At 40.3% G+C, this 18,681-nt stretch overlaps 1 protein-coding gene across 3 annotated transcripts in view; it reads left to right on the top strand.

The window, feature by feature from the left end:
• SH3KBP1 (SH3 domain containing kinase binding protein 1) overlaps positions 1-18,681 on the top strand; it is a 150,682-nt gene that overhangs the window by 18,604 nt on the left and 113,397 nt on the right. For 2 of the 3 annotated variants that reach the window (XM_035116819.2, XM_035116820.2), the window contains exon 2: positions 3,976-4,133. In XM_035116819.2, the coding sequence (XP_034972710.2) occupies positions 3,976-4,133 (158 nt within the window). The remainder of the gene's footprint in view (positions 1-3,975; positions 4,134-18,681) is intronic. The other variant, XM_035116821.2, reaches the window with a different exon arrangement.

The raw sequence follows: 18,681 nt of genomic DNA, 5'->3' as shown, positions 1-18,681 counted from the left end.
GTTCATTCTCCAGCATCTCAAGGCACTCTTTTCTGAAATCCCAGAAAGCTGCTGTTAGGCAGTGTAGACCAGGGGTAGGCAACCTAAGGCCCGGGGGCCGAATGCGGCCCAATCGCCTTCTCAGTCTGGCCTGGGGATGGTCTGGGAACCAGCATGTTTTTACATAAGTAGAATGTGTGCTTTTATTTAAAATACATCTCTGGGTTATTTGTGGGGCATAGGAATTTGTTCATTTCCGTCCCAAAAAATATAGTCTGGTCCACCACATGGTCTGAGTCCACCGTCCCATGGCTGGAAATGGTTGCTGACCCCTGGTGTGTAGACTGTAGTGAGCTAAATGTACCAATGGTCTAACTCAACATAAAGCAGCTTCCTATATCATTCTATTAACACCTGTAGTTGGGTACTATAGATTCACCCATAAAGCTTTCCTTAGTAAACAACAACAACAACAACAACAACAACAATGATTGATGTGGACACCTGATGCTGAGTGGTCATTTGGGAAGTCTAGGATGTATTGCAGGCAAGGAAGCCTGTGTGTGTGAAGAGCCCTGCTCTGCTGCTTACCACATTTTGACTATCTCAGTCACCTCATATAGTTAAATTTCTTCTATGTTGTCTCCCCTCACCATTATGAAAAAAGCAGGAAAACAATGCCTGAAACAGAATAATAGAAAATGGGCCGAGATTTGGCACAGCGCTCGCTTAAACTAACTATGGTTAATGTTAATCAGTTTCAGATGGCATAGCAAACTTTAGTTAACTATAAAAGGGGAAACGACAGTCTAAACCACTCCTTCTGTGCAGCCGTTGAGTTGCACACAGTCGGTGCCTTTGACAAAGGTATCTTACTGTCTCTAAATATCAGTCTAAAATCTCTGTTCCAGGCTTCTTGACAGTGGATTCATTATGGTTATAGCAGCATTGGTAATAATTGATTTTAATGCCACCTTACGGGGGTTTTCTTTTGCTGTTCCGATTTCACTGTTATAGAATGTCCTTAACAACCGATTGTGTTAGCATGGGAACAAACTTTCACCTTGTGATCAAAAATCACGTGTACTGGTTTGTTACAGATTTCTTTGGAGGGAATACCTGAGGAGATGTTCACTATATCATATTCACAATATTTCCAGGAAACTCAGTGGACTTAAGACTAACTCAAAGTGTTGCTTTCAAAGGCACTTCAAGTATGCCTTAGTTGATCACAATCCTATGACCTACAGGAGTCAGTGAATGATTTGTGTTTGACTTTAATTGGAGCTCTCAGACTTTTAACATTTGTCACAGCTTTTTTATTAATGTGGGAATACTGCAAATATGTACAAAGGGTTATACTGTTGGAATTCTGTATGTCTGTGCAGATTCAAGGTAGCAGTGAGAGAGGCTATTAAGTGGCAAACTTAATAAGATGTAATGGCCTGTCCAGGAGTGTCTATCCTCCTGGATGCTTGATATATAACTCTCTGTTTCTAAACAACTTCCAATAACATGTGAATTGGTTAATCTGGGTCTGTCAGGAGCAAATTTCTTTAAGATACGTTGTTGTTGTTGTTGTTGTTGTTGTTGTTGTTGTTGTTGTTGTTGTTCTTGTTAATAATCTTATTTATGAATTGCTGCCTGTGAAGCATCCTGAAGAAATTTACAATATCATGACGTTTATAAAACAAAGCCCTTGGGTATATATATATATATATATATATATATATATATATATATATATATATATTTTAAAAAGCAATTACAAATACAGTACAAAATCAATTTAAAACAGCAACAGCTAACAACAACAACAACAACAACAAATAATAATAATAATAATACCACCCCACCCATCAGTTGAATTCAAATTCAAGACAGATACCAACTGGGACAAGGATTTTAGAAAGCTTGTTGAAAGAGGAACATATTTAACAGGTGCTGAACAGACAGTAGAGGAGGTGTCCATCTGATAGGTAATGGGAGGACGTTCTAAAGGTTAAGTGGCATCACACTCAATGTGATGAAGCAGTGGTCCCCTTCTCATGTTTGGAGAAAATTGACTGCTGCAGAATATAGGCGTGGCCATCTAATGTTTTATCCTCTTAATAACTGCATTGGTCAACATTACCCCGACTGTCTCAGCTGCTTGTTTCCCTGACAACACCAGCAGTCACTTACGGCACAGGCAGAAATGATATGCATTGAAAGCTGACGCTTGTTGGGATTTCTTTACTTGCTCCTTTCAACCTCTTAAGTGCTAAATATGCTGAAGGAATGTGTCCTGGGGATGTTTCTACTCCAAAAGAGTCTGGGATTTCTAAATGCAGCTGTTTGGGATTCTGACAGCCTGGCTGCTTCAACAGGATAGTACTACTGGGATGGTTATTTACCAAGATGTTTGTATCAATGGTGACAACAACTAAGAATTGCTCCTGTGGGGGAAAACGCCAACTCCAAACAGCATACCAACAATACTCCAAATCTCATTCTGGAACATTGAAGCATTTTCATTACCTCTTAAAAATGCAATTGACTACCCATGGCCTGATGTTGAAAAACATTGAATACGCCACTACTGGGATTGCCAAAGGTTTGGTTTTTCCATTTTGTGTTAGAAAAAAAATATTAACAGAGGTATATAAAGAAAGAAACGAGTGACAGGAAAACCAGTTCCATGCAAGGCAAAATGTGATTCAAGTATGGTCTAAGCCAGGCATGGCCAAACTTGGCCCTCCAGCTGTTTTGGGACTACAACTCCCATCATCCCTAGCTAACAGGACCAGTGGTCATGGATGATGGGAATTGTAGTCCCAAAAACAGTTGGAGGGCCACATGGAACATGTGTACTCTGTATCCATGGGGCCTCTTTTAAAGGGCTCGCCCTGTATATGGCCATCCAACCTCTGCTTTAAAAACCTCCCAAGAAAGGAGAGTCCACCACCTTTCACAGGGATCTGTTTCCCTGTTGTAAAGCTCTTATTGTCAGAAAGTTCTTCCTGATGTTGCATCAGAATCTCCTTTCTTGTAACTTGAATCCATTAGTCCTAGCCTCCACAGCAAGAAAAAACAAACTCTGTATCCACCATGTGACCTCCATGTGACCACCCTTTAGTTAGTTGGAGGTGGCTATCCTATCTCCTCTCAGTTTCCTCTTTCTCAGGTCGGTTCCCTCAACCACACCTCATAAAGCTTGGTTTCCAGACCCTTGATCATCTTGGTCACCCTCCTCTGTATACCTTCCAGTTTGTCAATATCCTATTTATATTTGTGGTGCCCAGAACTGGACACAGTACTCCAGATGTGGTCTGGCCAAGGCAGAATAGAATGGGACTATTACTTCTCTTCATTAGGGATTCTATACTTCTTTTGATGCAGCCTAGAATAGCGTTTGCCTTTTTTTGCTGCTGCATCACCTTGTTGCCTGAAGTTAAGCATGTGGTCTACTAAGACCACTGGATCCTTTTATATTTGATATAGAAGGATATATGAAATATTTCTGAGATACTCTGGTAACTAACTCTTGATTTGGGTCCTGTTGTGTTTAGATCTCTAATGTTCTAAGTATACTTTAGCACTTTTCTATAACTTGATAAGCTTTACTTAGATTAAATTGTATGTATATATATATATGCATGTACAGTACTGTATATATTAAATTGTATGCATGTATAAATTATATGCATGCTATTAATGATAGCTGATTAGGGCCAGGTTTTTTTTTATGAGATCCCTCCCTCCCTCCCTCCCTCTCCCTCCCCCCCCTCTCTCTGATATATATAGTTGATCATTACATTTAGTTTTGGTTCCTAAATTTATTTTCCAAGCTGTTTGCTCATTAAATGCTGCTGGTGAAATTGCTGCACATTTTAAAATTGTGGTTCATTAAATCTGCAGAGCTACAAAAATATATTTGCTGAGCTTTCTTAAATTGTGTTTCTGGGTTTTTTTGTTTAAATTCTGTAACATATGGCTATGTTTTTCCCTTTCCAGTGGAGGCGATAGTGGAGTTTGACTACAAGGCTCAGCATGATGATGAGCTGACAATCACTGTCGGTGACATAATCACCAATATCAGAAAAGATGATGGAGGTTGGTGGGAAGGACAGCTTAAAGGCAGAAGAGGTTTGTTCCCTGACAACTTTGTAAGAGTGAGTACAAAGTGAAAACTGTTACTGTTCTTGTGTTGCTGCCCTGTATTCTCTTGTTTCAATGCAGGTTTGCTATCTTGGTGACGTGTATGCGTGCATCTCCAAAATACTTTTGAAGTTTATACAAGACCAGTCGTCATAAAAGACAATTCAAAGGGTCATAGTAGATGTTAAAGGCAGATGGGAGTGACATTCCCACCATCCATTTCCACTGGCTCTTCCCCATTCTCACCCCAGAATTGCACACCTCCAGCTATTTTTGAAGAAACAATAAGCCACCTGAGTGAGTTTGTGTGGGATTCCCTGTAGGAAAGGGGCTAAGCACCCAATAGCAGTCCCCCCAGGCTGTTTCTATTCCTTCCCCCTTTAAGGGTAAGGAGGTTATATATGCATCTGTACATATTTGGCCCTTACCCATGGTGAAATATGTTCAGTCCAGCCAAAATGAAAGTAAGGGCAGCTGGGGAAACTGTTGAATGATTGAAAGGGGAAAGGCCTGCTTGGGATGGGGTTATGCTGTTCCTAAAATATCTTGTTTACAGCTTGGAGGTACTTGTCATACCCAGCTTTATTCCTGAATTTTCAGGTGACAGCTATGATCCAGTTTCAGTGGTGGAATGTTGCAATGCACTTTTCCTGGGTTTGTCTGTGAATAGGGTTTGGAAACTGCAATTGGTAAAAGATACCACTGTGTGACTTAGCTTGGAATTTAAGTCTGAATGGTCACGGTATACTGGTATTGAAAAATTACATTGGTAACCACTATGTTTCTGGACACAATTCAGTCCTAGGCTCTGGATGTAAAATCATATGGAGAGACCTGGTTTTTAGTTCCAGCTTATTCCAAGGCCAGATTTGTTTCTTCAAGAAGCAGGGCCCGAGAAGCTGCATCAGGGCTTTCAAATGCCTTTTCACCAGCTGCCTGTTTAGCTCCCTCTTGTTTTGCTTATACCTTACCCAGCTTTTCAGCTTGTTTTTAGGCAATTAATTTACATAGATTGTGCTTTAATTTTAATCCTCTTTTAATTACCATGTTGTGCACTGCTCTCTAAGTATTCATTGAAAAGCGATACAGAGATTCTGTAAACCGAATAAATACAGAACGATGCTGCATCACGACTGTTTTCACTGGTTTTAACATTGTGTTTGTTAAATTGTAAGATGACTTGCAAATAAATAGTGTTAGATCAGTGTTGAAAGGAGAAATGGCATCTAAATGGGCTTGGAAGGTTTGCAGTAAATCTGAGAAGACCAAGCAAATTGGCCCAGTTCATTAATAAGTGCAAGTACTTTTGTTGCCTTAGAAATGGCATAGGCATCTAGCCTGTCTGAAGCCATTTGTACTTGCTGTGTTCTTTCTCCTTATTTTCTCCACTGATAGCTACAATAAGAAACAGGATAGGAGGCAGAGAGGCTGGCTGTTTTAACTTGAATCTTTAAATGTGGGTTACTGTTTGTTAGCAATGCAGTTTGAAATTCTAGGAAAGGAGTAACTTAGTACGGTATTTGGAGACATGTGCATAACCTGATGAATGACAGCTGAAAGTGTAGACAAAGTCCATTGAATTGCATTTTATTGAGGTCATGTGAAAGTTCTTTGGTGGCTCATGCAGAAATGCAAGCCACTGCAAGCCACTCATCAAGTAACGAGCACACATGTGTACCTGATCTAAGAATAGCTGCATCGGAAATGGAGAGTGCTGTGTGGATAAACAATTTTGGGAACACTTAAGTGGAACTGCTGTTTCTAAATTCAGTAAATATTTTTTTCCTAAAAAAGTAACGTGCAACAGTTAGTTTGTGAGTTCTTTGCAATTTCGTTTGCAATATGTGAACCTGAACAGCTTTAGAGTAACTGGTACAGTAGTAGCATATTAAATGTTTCCTGTGTATGCTAGCACTGAAGTCATGCTGCCTTTTATTCTTCCAAATACTACTCGAAAATGCTTTATATGGAGGATTGAAAGTATATCTGAAATTCTGGAATGTGTTCTGTGAGAATCCCACTAGAACAGCATCCCACAAATGTTCCAGGTACTTTTGACTAACTTCCATGAACACGATGCTGGCTGGACCTGATGTGTAAAGTAAAGGTAAAGGTCCCTGACCATCAGGTCCAGTTGTGTCCGACTCTGGGGTTGCGGCGCTCATCTCGCTCTATAGGCCGAGGGAACCGGCGTTTATCCGCAGACAGCTTCCAGGTCATGTGGCCAGCATGACAAAGCTGCTTCTGGCGAACCAGAGCAGCGCACGGAAACGCTGTTTACCTTCCCTATGCCCTAAAGACTGGGGAGGGACACGGCTTTCTGAAGGGCTGCAGCAAATGGTAAATACTTCAAGAACAAATACTTTATAGAAGCAAGAGATCAGCATAGTCTCCATGATGATTTTGCAAGGCACTTTGAGGACAACATTGCCTGCCTCCATGCAGGCTTGAGTGCTTCCACTGATACAGTGTTGAAGTATATGATGCACCATGCTGTCCTTTGTGGGACCCATTTCCTTTGTTGATGCCTGGGGATATGAAGAAAATGCTTGCCGCTGTGCAGCCTACTATATGTTTTCTTGGCCCATGACCATCCCGGCTGCTTCATGGTGTGGTGAACACTTTGTTGTGTGATGTGTGTTCCCCGCTGCCTTGATTCTCTTGGATCTCTGTGGCTTTTTGATACCTTTGGTCATGGTATCCCCCCAGGCAGCCTCCACAAGATGTGGATTGGGGGTACTTTTTATTTTATTTTTCTAGTTTCACTGTTTGTTGCAGAGAGTAGACTGGGTGAGTGTGTCTCTGTCTACTCATAGCTCATCTGTAGGGTGCCACAGGGTAAAATGTTCACCCTGGTGTTATTTAATACCTATATGAAGCCAGAGGTGATGTGGGGGGGGTCATTAGAAGATTTGGAGCAAGGTGTCACTGGTATGCTGATGATACTAAGCTCTTTTTTTCTGTAGCATCTGAATTAGGAGAAGCCAAGCATATCCTAAACTGTTGCCTGAATGCAGTCATGGATTGGACAAAGGCTAATAAAATGTGAATAAATTCTGACATGACATAAAACTTATGAATGGGTGATTCCCAGGTCTGGATGGGGTCGCACTCCCTCTGTAGCAGCAGGTGGATATTTTGGGGTGGCGCTAACTCCCTAGAGCAGGCATCCCCAAACTGCGGCCCTCCAGATGTTTTGGCCTACAACTCCCATGATCCCTAGCTAACAGGACCAGTGGTCGGGGAAGATGGGAATTGTAATCCAAAACATCTGGAGGGCCAAAGTTTGGGGATGCCTGCCCTAGAGGCACAGATGACTACACTGGATTGGAGTGCCCGTTACCAACTTGTGGTCCAGTAAGGGATTGCCTTCATACACTGGTAAACCTCACTATTAGGTTATTGTACTGAGCTGTATGAGGGACTACCCTTTTGTCTGGTTCAGAAGCTGCAGCAAATGCAAAATGAAGCTGCTTAGGAGTGGGACACTCGGCACTGGAATTACTCTTCTTTTGTTATGCACACTGTTCAGTTTTATTTATGAGAAATTGTTGCATTTTTGTTTTCTGTTGTGTGGGGAAACGTTATTGAAAGTTGCATTGTTGTTGTTTTTATCTAAACTGGCTTAGAGATTTATTTATTTTAAGGTGGCAGTAAACTTACCAAACTGAAGATTGAGCTTTGTTGTGTGCTGGCAGATTTAAAAATGAAGAGTAATGGAAACAGCACAGATACATGCATGCACATAATACTAGATTCTAATCTAGCTTTGAGTGACTGAAAACAGATGTAGGCTATTTAATTTTCCAACTTTCTCTTTTAGGATTTACTTGTTTGTTGTTAAGTTAGCCATAATTCAGCTGCATAGCAATGATTGTACAGGAAGATACTGAATTATGCTAATGAAAATGGTCTCTTTTGGATGTTCTGCTCTGTAGATAACCTTCATGTGAACTAACACTACAGAAATGGTAGCTTCTGCATTTTATTCTTAAGTCTTTAATTTGAATATGGACAAGCCAAAAAGTGAAATTGTGGTAAGGAAGAAGGCTCAGAATTTAGTGGTAAGGCCTTCGTTTCTAAAATATCCTTGCGAGAATTTCCAGTAGACAAAAGAGGAAGAAGTAAGCTTTTCAAATGTACATGGGGAGAGAATTAAGTTTATCAGATAGTTGCCCTTTAACAAGCTTTTGCTGAATAAGCAAATAATTTTTTTATAAGATTTGAGGATAATAGTCTTTCCAATAAGTACTAATACATGTTGGGGTAGTTTGTTTTTGTTACAAAGAAACACACACGCATGTTGCACTCCTCATTCAAGTGTTCTTTTCCTCTAACAATTGTATTTGACTATGCAGCTGCAGAGATGAGAAGATTTTGCTGATAGTATATGTGGAGAAATATAAAGCAGGAAACTGAGGTGGCAAACCAGTACTTGTTGATTTTAATTTGCGTTTGCAAATGTATCTGATGCGATTGTGGATAGCTGGTAAAATGTATGCTCCATCAGGTGACCTTATTTCTCTCTGAATGTTCTCTCAGCTTCAAACAGCCTGTAGAGTAGGGTGATAGCCTCACCAGATGCAGCTTCTGAGCTACTGAATGAATGTGCTGCAGGATCTCAGCTGTTTCCGCTGGTTGATGCACAATACTGGCAACATTTTTGCAGATGTGGCTGCAGGTGGTTAGTGTGCTGTGAATCATGTCAGTTAGTACCTATAATCATGTCAGTTTCTTGGCTGTAGTGGCAGATGTCTAAATAGACCATTGAACTTCCATTTAAACCCACTGCATGTTAGCAAAACTGAAAGGTTTTTAGTTATGTTTCCTTGCCAGCAGGCTAAATGAGTGGAGCTGAGCAGCTGCATCTCTTTTGGTCAAGAAAGCAAGAGAGACCTCTTTTCCCATAAAGCCTTTCTATTGTGTACAGTGATACACAGGCCAAAATTACCGGAGGGATTCATGAACTGCACATAGAATTAAAGACTCTAATTGTAGGTGGTCCTTTCAAATTGCATAGTTATTACCACACACAGATATAGAGCTTGTTAACAGTGGGTTGGCTGACACTTGCCATTTCATCCTTCTTGATACCAGTGTAGCAAACCTGTTATTGTAAAGCATAGTATTCACTCCTTTTCTCAACAAATGCACACCTTGAGAGTTGGCGCCTTGTCCTTTTGCAAGTTAATATCAGTAATGGCTCTTCTCTGAGGTTGTCTATAATTGGAGAGAAAGTGCAAGCATCCAGATTTCTCCACAATTCAGTTGGGTAGGTAGCATAAGAAGTAAATTGCCAGAGATTAAACATCAGTTAGCCATTGTGACTAAGGCAGGGTATAATACTGGCTCCTCTGCTGTAGGTGAAATAAGTTGCATCTTTTCCCTTTATGACCAATTTGAAAGGTCTCTGAGGTGTGTTCAGCTATCAGCAACGTCTGACGTTTTGGAATTTGGAAAACGCAATGTGAGATCTCGATCCAAGAAGCTGCTCTTAGAAAGGGTATAGTGAAGCTTGGTGGGCTGGAAGACAAACTGAGAAGACGCTTAAATGTAATATACCTGGAAGTATAAAACAAATCGAATGAATTCTTTCAGGGTAATGCACTGCAGGTGTTGTCCTCACTTTTATTTACACCTACACAGTCATAAAAACTAATCGTTCCGCAGTCTTCAAATGCAATTGATTGGGAGTAAACCCTATTGAACACATTGGTACTTCCTTCTGGGTGTTCCACTGTTGGTGAGTTATATTAAGGGGCTGGATGCTGATGAATGTTCTGAATGTCACACTATGACTAGGAAGAGAAAATGTTCCTGGTTGATTATTGCCCTTAAATCCTCTTATGGTTTGCTTTATTCTTTCCACAGGGGAGAGAGAGAGAGAGAGAGAGAGAGAGAGAGAGAGAGAGAGAGAGAGAGTGTATAAATAATGTTTATATATAAACATTTTTCTTTCTTTGATATGATGTCAATGTGTATAAATAGGAAACAGAAGAGAGTGAATGTAAAGCAGATAAGTGGTAAATATTGTTTACGTTGTATAGAAAGAAGCATTTAAATTTTGCTGAATTTCAGCTTAAGCCCTAATGAAATAAAAAATTCAACTTTGTTATTGTCTAAAGATTGATTGAATGGCAATGCAACAATGTATTGATAATAACTTGAACCGACATTAAGTACTTTATTTCCCTTAGCTTAAATGCAATTAATATTATTTAGTCTGTTTCAGAAATGCCATTAGATAAAAGTTTTAGAATCTGGTTGGAAGCTCAGTTTGGTTTTTTATGTTTTGATTCTGTTTTTTGCATGCACAATTTACATATGCAGCTCTCTTGGGATTTGGGGGATGTGGGAAAAGGAAGGGCAGATACTTGCCTTTTGATCCATTCTATTCTTGGCTTTCTCCATTGAGGCAAAATATGCATTTCATTGGGGCTTGGAATGCTGCCGGAATGCATTTTGCAATGCATTTCAAAAAAAAAAAAGGAAAAGAAAAAAAGAATTTGTTGCTTTCTTTATTTTAGACCTGCCCTATCCCGAAGGGTCAACATTTATCTACAAAGTGACTACACCAACACGTCTTCTCCACAAAGCAGGGTTCAGCTTCCCCAGGGCAAAACACATTTATTTCTTTATTTAGGACATTGTCTAGATTTTATTCAGTGAGTTCCTCTTTAGGCTGCTGTTTCTACAAGTAAAGAGGTGCCACAATATCTGCCTGTGGTTCTGCTCAGATATGTAGCAAGTTCTTTGCTACAGAGAATTCCGACCTGTTCTGAAATAGTTGTATAGACTAGCTGCACATGTGGCATGTCTCAGAAAATTAATCTGCAAAGTTGAGCCAAGTATGTTGTCACACAGGAAATGCAGTTTCAGGACTGAGTCAGATTCTTCAGCAGTAGTGCTGAAAAACATTTGGACAGTGTGGTCATAATTTAGCTCAGCTATATGTATTTTGTACTTTGGGAAGCAATATGTCTGCTCTGTTTACAGAAATCAATGTAGTCTTGATAGTTAAAACAGTTTTTGTGCTTGTATAAGACATCCCTGATAAAAGAACAGGCTGATGATGTAGAATGTTGGTGGTGACACTTGAGATCTCTTGTGGTGCAGAGGCCATGTTTAGGCAGTTGTCTATCACAAACCATGGTTTGTGAGGTTGCAGATGACAGCCCTGACTGTGTGCTTTTACTCCTCCCATCTCCATTTCATGTGCCAACTTTGGACTCCAATGTCATGTAAACCAAAGAGGGCTGGAATCACCTGTGAGTCATATTTTCAGCTTGTCTGAGAAGCAGAAGAGATGTCAGTTGCAAACGTGAATGCTTAAGAGGATCATATCTGAAGAACAGGGGTATCTACAACCCAGTAAATGAGAAATGTTTATGTAGTTTTCTCAGTTTCAAAAAAGAATATGCAACAATAACAGTGGTGCTAGCCCATACAACATATGGAAATATACTTTAATCATCTGATTGATTTACAAACTGGGCAGTGCTTGGAGATTCATTCCCCGTGTTTGCATTTATGGGATTGTTGTCTATCACATGACAGTGTATGTTTACATTCCATAGAGTGGGAAGTGACAAAGACAGGATGTTTCTGTTACTATTTTTCCTGAAGTAGGACTATTGTCCTTTGTTCTTTCTCTTTGCTGTCTGATGCGAGAGAGAGAAGGAGCCATGTTGTAGTGCTCCGTGTGTGTTTATATGTAAATAGACGTAGATTAGCCAAATGCTGAGTTGCTGAGGTCTGTTACGCGACTGCGCAAACTCTGTGGATCCGTAAGTGTGCTGATGTCAGTTGGCATCAGTCGCTGTGATGTTCAGGCTGGAGAAAGCTTTTGAAGCTCCTGAACGATCTACTAGGAGGGAGAGAACATGCCAGTTGGGCATGTGTCTCTGCCAGGGTCCTACTCACGAGTAAGAGAGCCTAACAATCATTACATTTGCTGGTTGTAGCTTTAATCCCAGAATATTATTCTGCCCATCAATAGTTCAAATAACTTGGATGAAAAGGGGCGGTAATCATAATGTTTCCGCTTAAAAGTTATTTCATTCATTACTGTTTTAATTGATGGTGTTGGTTATTTTGTATAAGATTAATTCCAAAATTGTTTTCTCCCCCCCCCCCCCCCCCATGCTTGTTCATTCACTAGACATCAGGGATGGGGTGGAAAACTCAACACACTTCAGACTGGAAAATCAGTTTTGCTTTCACACCCCTACATGCAAAGCAACGTCACATTTTTATTTGAGCTCTGGAATATTTGAATACTACCAAGTATCTGGTGCATCATTACATAAAAATGTCCACACAGTAGTCAGGTGCAGAGCACACGTTGAAGATGAATTACATGCAGGTGTTCTAAATTTTGTTAAAGGTAAACTAAATAAATAACGATTTTATCTAAATGGCAGCAATCTCTAATAGTTGTGTTTGATTTTTTTGTTTTTTGTTTTTAAGTAATACACTTCACTGTATCCACTGAGGACCATCACTGCAAGGGAGTTGCTTTTTATTAATGAAAGAAAGGCCCAGATGAATGAAAATGCTGCAGCCTTTAGTGTTTACAGCATCTAACTGTGATTGTGGGCTTACAGCCATCTTGTCATCACACTCTGCTCTTTAAATCAGCAGCTGCATTGTAGCACTGCACTAATTGCTCATAAGAGAATGAAGAGCCTCTTTTATAGAGATCGTGATTGGTCATTGAGAGCCCAGCTGGTACCCTCCTTCTCGTTTATAAAAGACAGCTATGTGCTCCGTAGCTCTTTCAGTCTTCTACATTGACTAGTGCCTGGCATTTCTAGTATAATCTTATTGTTCCAAAAGTTTCTGGAATACTCCTTTCTGTGTGATTTAGGGTCTCCCCCTCCCTTTGTTCTGAGAATATTTTTTTGGTGGCAGATCAACAATCCAGCTATCAGAATGTCATGTGTCAAACACCAACAGGTACCTGGCTCTTTTTTTGCTGTCGCCTAACAGGAAAAACAAAACCCGCCAGCTTCTTAATAGTTGCTTGTTTAATGATTCTCTTGTAATGCTAGCTCTGTTTTCTCTTTCATTTTGTCTGAACCTTTCATTTTAATTTCTTCAATGATGTCTCAAGTGCTTTATTGGAAAAGGCACACCTTGTGGTAGTGGAGCCTTGAATGAGCATCCCTCGGTATAAACTATGTGCATACAGTTTATATTTTACAGTCTCTAATGCTAATGATTATTAACTTTTATAAGACCCTTTCTACTGTAACAAAAGCCTCAAATAGTTTCCATAGGAACAAGGTCATAATTGAAAGAAAAACATTTGATTGAAAGAACCAGAATGATAGACATAAAAATTATAATCCTTGCAGAGCTTTAGATGCCTCTTTAGAATGATTAGAATAATTTGGCTGCCAAGTTGATCAAATTCAAAAGACTAAGCTTCTCCTTTTGTCATTTATGTAAAGCTGTGCAAATAGAACTACTTCTTTTACTGAATGAGGCCTTTCTAAGTTGGGTGTGTGTGCTCTATTTCTTTTCCCCATAGGAGTAAGTCATCCTTATTTTCTCTAAGACCAAAACCTTACTAATGTGTATCAATTTGAAATGAATGTTATAATGTGGCCCCATTAAAGCAATTCATTTGTGCTATGTTATCCAACCAACAGCTCTCTCATTTAATCTTGGGTATGTTTAAATATTTACAACCCCAAATCTCTTTCAGATAATTCTCTTTAACAATAATGTCAGAAGTATATACTCCCCAGGCCAAGAGTGCTTTCTATGTATAATTTGTTGGACAAACATGTGAACACTTAAACTAGGAATGTGCCAGGCAGGCTAAAATAAAAATAGGACCTTCAATTCAGATTCCATTAGCCCATGGTACATATATAGCAAACTCCTTCCACCCTCATATAACTCTGATAACTCTGATTGCTAAGATTTTTTTATAAACAGAAAACATTAATTTTATGAATTAGATATTGGCATGAACTAGGAAGAAACTACTTTTTAAACTTTATTCTGAAATATATATATATACACACACACACAGTATATCCTTTGTCATCTAATGTTCACTTTTGTTTGGAACAATCGCTTTATAGCCGGAAGTACTGTGTTTTCCTGAATACGTGATTATCAGGCAGGCTCTGTTGCTGCTTGTTGCAGAAACAGCTTGTTGGCTTCCACATTGTCACTGTAAAGATGTGGAAGGAAATGCGTATCTTTCTGCCAACATATAGTAGCAGATGTTGAAGAAACTGTACTGTTCTAGTGAGGAAATGAATAAAGTTGAAAGGAAGGGAGAATGAATGTGATGTTGTTGTGTGTGTCAAAATGCTGTTATTTAAATATTCTTATTGGTTGGTTATTTTGTGGTGGGGAGGTGGGAATGTTCTTCAGCCCTGTCTGCAAATTGTTGACATTAGCTATCCATGGACTAGGTGAGAGGTAAAATGCAGCCCCCCAGTCTTCTTGTACCTGGCCCTTGGGGCTCTCCCCAGGTCACTTCCCTCACCAGCCTTACTTCATATGCTCGTTGATTGTTTTTGCCTGGCTGGAATGTGTTCGTGAACTTTGGTAATGCATTTTGGTTGCCTGGATGGAAGATAGAGACGTGTGCATGTAGAGAAACCAACCTGCCATACAAAAGTAAATGTGCATTGGTTGCTTTGCCCAATCTTGCCTCTGTCTCTGTCCACTCCAGCATGTAGCTCACAGAAGGTTGCCCAGATGGGAAAGGTAGCCCATGGTCTGAAAAAGATTTCCCACCCTGGGACTAGCTAGAATAAGTCTAGCAGGTATGGCAGTAGCTCTACGCAGTGTGATTCATGACTAGCTGTATTGCAGGGTCTGCTGCTGTGATCCTGTGCCCACATTTCTTCATCTGCAGATGAACACTGTTCTCAATTATTATGCTGTCATTTCACTGGCTCGGCTCTCACCCAGGGGCGTGTTTTAGTTGAGCAACAGGTTGTGGTGGAGGCTGTAGTGTCTTTAAGAAGTGTGGTTTAATTACACATATTTACACCTGAGTTTAGATGAAAAGGGGTGCAGATCTTAAACCATTGCCATCTCAAGAGCAGCTTGCTCTTCATAGCAGCCCAGCATTGCAGACAGAGCCATCCTAAGCACTATCCCTTTGCTCCTGCTTTCCAGCTTAGTTCTAATGGCCGCTGTTGAATTTTCCCTGTGACATCACACTCAGAACCTTGGCAATTTCCCCATTGCCTTCCAAACTACCCAGCCAGTTGCTGGCTGGCACACAATCTTAGTTAAGCTGATCGCTTCTCTCCCTGTCTCTTGTTCGGTTAATCACTTCCTGGTGGCCCCTCTGTCAAGTGGCTTCCTGGTCCCAGAGAACGGGACTCACCAATATTTTAGCATTTTGCTAATTCCAAGGTCTGGCTCCAAGCATTTATTAAATTGGAGAACTTTTGGGTATTTGCCCCCCCCCCCAGTTTATAACAATAGCACCAACAATAGGTTAGTTTAAATTTTAAAATGGCTTAAATTCATAATTGGAGTTGGATAATAATAATAATAATAATAATAATAATAATAATAATAATAATAATAATAATAATTTATTTATACCCCGCCCATCTGGCCGGGTTCCCCCTGTTGAATGATTGTGTAAAAGTGTCATTATTGTTTCACTGTACCTTTAAGAGTCAGGAAAGATTTAATGACTGGGGCTCTGCAGCTGTGGAGCAGCTCTACAGGTGTTGCTGTGAAGCTGATGATGCAGGGTATATCAGGGGTGTTGTGTGTTGCCTCTGTGCTGGGCGTTTTCCCAGTGTGCTCTTGGTGGGTGGTTTGGTTGTGTGGGTATTTTGTGTAAGCCTAATTTAATTTTTTGTAATTTCTCCTTTCTCCATTAAACCAAGCATTTGTTTAAGCCTTGGTCTCTATGTGTAAGTTCCTCAACCAGTTTCTGCTGATTTTGCTTTTAACCCTAACATCTTGGTTATGGGCCCAGTGGTTGAGCGTGGAACTGCACATGTTAGTTTTTGGAGAAAGGTTTAGAAAGGTGTTTTCCTTCTTTTTGCTGCAACGGTTTTGTGGGCTGGTGGTTGAAAAGTTCCAGCATGGCAGACCGTGTTGCTGAGGCTGAGAAGGCTTTAACATTCCCACAACTAACGGCCGAGAACTACAGTTTATGGTCCTTTCGCATGGAAGCACTTCTGACTTCCCGTGATGTGTGGAAGTACGTGACCGAGGACCCTCCTGCTGCTCCTGTGACCGAAGCCTGGTCGAAAGGTGATGCTAAAGCAAGGGCATTAATTAACTTGTCTGTTAGTGATCAGCAAGTTGTGTATATAAGAAATAAGAAGACTGCCAAAGAAATGTGGGACAGTCTTGCGGCAGTGCACGTTAGAAAGGAGTCAGTGTCTGCCATAGCTAGCCAGATATCTGCTGTACCTCCAGCACAATTAACTGTGGAAGGGGTAACAGCAAGATTGATGGGCGAGCTGGACAGAAGGGAGGCTTGTGGGATTAGCACTCCTATTTCTAAAAATAATGAGGAACGCCGTATGCAAGTCTGTGGTGATTCATCTGCTTTCAAAACTTCCAAGCATTGCTGGTTTTGTAAAAAGCAAGGGCACCTTGCGAGGGACTGCAGATTTAAAAAGCAAAATGCTTCAGGGTCCGTTCCATTTCGTAAATCACAGACAGCAACCCAGCAGTCGGCAGTACATCGTAAAGATGGATGTGAGCCGCGAGCGTTCCATGTTCGTGAATTAGGTCGTAAAGTAATTAAAGATGACACGTGGAAATCGTTTGTAGTAGATTCCGGGGCGTCAATTCATCTTTGTAACGACCGAAGTCTGTTTGTTTCTTTCGAAGAGGAAATTGGCACCATTCATCTGGCCAACTCCGACGTTCTACAGTCGCTTGGCAGAGGTACTGTGAAACTTGACTCCTTGAACATCACAATAGCAAATTGCACTTACTGCCCATCAGTGGACAATTTATTATCAGTAAGTTGCTTTGCACGCCAAGGAGTAACTTTGTGCTTCACAAAATCACTATGTGAGTTCTACAAAGGGGGAAAGCGTGTATTGTATGCCAGAGAGTCTGAAGGTTTATATAGACTATATTTTAAAAAGCATTCACAGCCACCTGTGAACTGTAGAGTAACCCAGCCAAGTCAGGGGCTGAGAAATGTAAAGCCTCACTCCGGATGTATTCATGAGGCGCATAGACTTTTGGGACATTTAAATTTCACAGATGTGATAAAGACAGAGAAGATTGTTGATGGACTAAACTTGAAGCCATGTAAATACTATATGCAATGTGTATCTTGTTGTAAGAATAAGATAAAAGTTGCAAGAAAGGGTAAATGCTCAGGCAGGAAAGTAACAGAGCCATTTGAACGTGTGCATTGTGATTTAGTAGGGCCACTCCCTCCTTCTTTAGGAAATTCAAAATATTGGCTTACTCTTATTGATCAGTACAGCAGATATTTTGTTTACACCATTGCTGAAAAGTCACAAGCACTTGAGAAGTACAAGATTTTTTGCAACTGGGTAAAAACCCACTTTAACAAACCTATAAAGCATTTGTTTTCTGACAGGGGGGGAGAATTTGTTTCTGAGGAATTTTCACATTTCCTGGAAGCGCAGGGGACTGTTCACGAGTTGTCCTGCCCTAGAAGTCCTTGGCAGAATGGGATTGTAGAAGTAGTGCAACGTGATTTGCAGGCAGGTGTTAAAACTTACTTGCATGATGCTAATTTGGGGAAAGAATATTGGGCGGAATCTCTTCATGCGTATCTTTTTGTTAAAAACAGATCCTATCATTCTAGTTTAAATGTTACACCCTATGAAATGTTGTTTAAAAAACGCCCTAATTTAAAATACCTGCGAATTTGGGGTTCAGACGTTATTATTCACTACCCTGCTAGACACAAGTTGGATGAACGTAGTGTTCAAGGAAAGTTCATGGGCTACCAGCAGGGGGCGTACAGAGTTTATGTACCAGCAACTGGCAAATTTCATATTACCAGAAGCATGATTGAAACTGTAAATTGGAATAGAGTTGCTATTTTTCAAGATAGTGATGGTTTAGATAATGCTGATGAGGAGGAAGTAGAAGTAGAAGAGGAAGAAGCTGGAGCAGGGGATACTAGTGAATCTGAAGACGAAAAGCCTGTTGTGTCTGGTGATTTGTTTGAAAATTTAAAGACACAGACACCTAAAGAAAGGTTAAGTTCTTCTGAGTTTTCTGAGAGTAAGAAAAGCCCACAAGAGTCTCAACAGTCTGATGATAGCAATTTACAGTCTGAAGCTAGAAGTCCAAATAGTTCTACTGATTCTGAAGGGCCTAGCTCTTCTTCAGGACTAAGACGTTCAGACAGAAAGAGACAGGAACCAAGACGGTTTTCAAAAGAGCAGTTATACACTGTGTATGCCAATAAAATAGTTTTTGAGCCAAAATGCTACAACGATGTTCAAAAATTACCTTTGCATGAAGCTGTAAATTGGTACAAAGCTATGGATGCTGAAATAGCTTCTTTAAAAGAGCATAACACTTGGTCTCTTGTACCACAAACCCCAGACATGA

Source organism: Zootoca vivipara, chromosome 4, assembly GCF_963506605.1.
Source record: "Zootoca vivipara chromosome 4, rZooViv1.1, whole genome shotgun sequence".
In the NCBI taxonomy this organism is placed as follows: Eukaryota; Metazoa; Chordata; class Lepidosauria; order Squamata; family Lacertidae; genus Zootoca; species Zootoca vivipara.
This window is presented reverse-complemented; position numbering and strand designations above follow the sequence as displayed.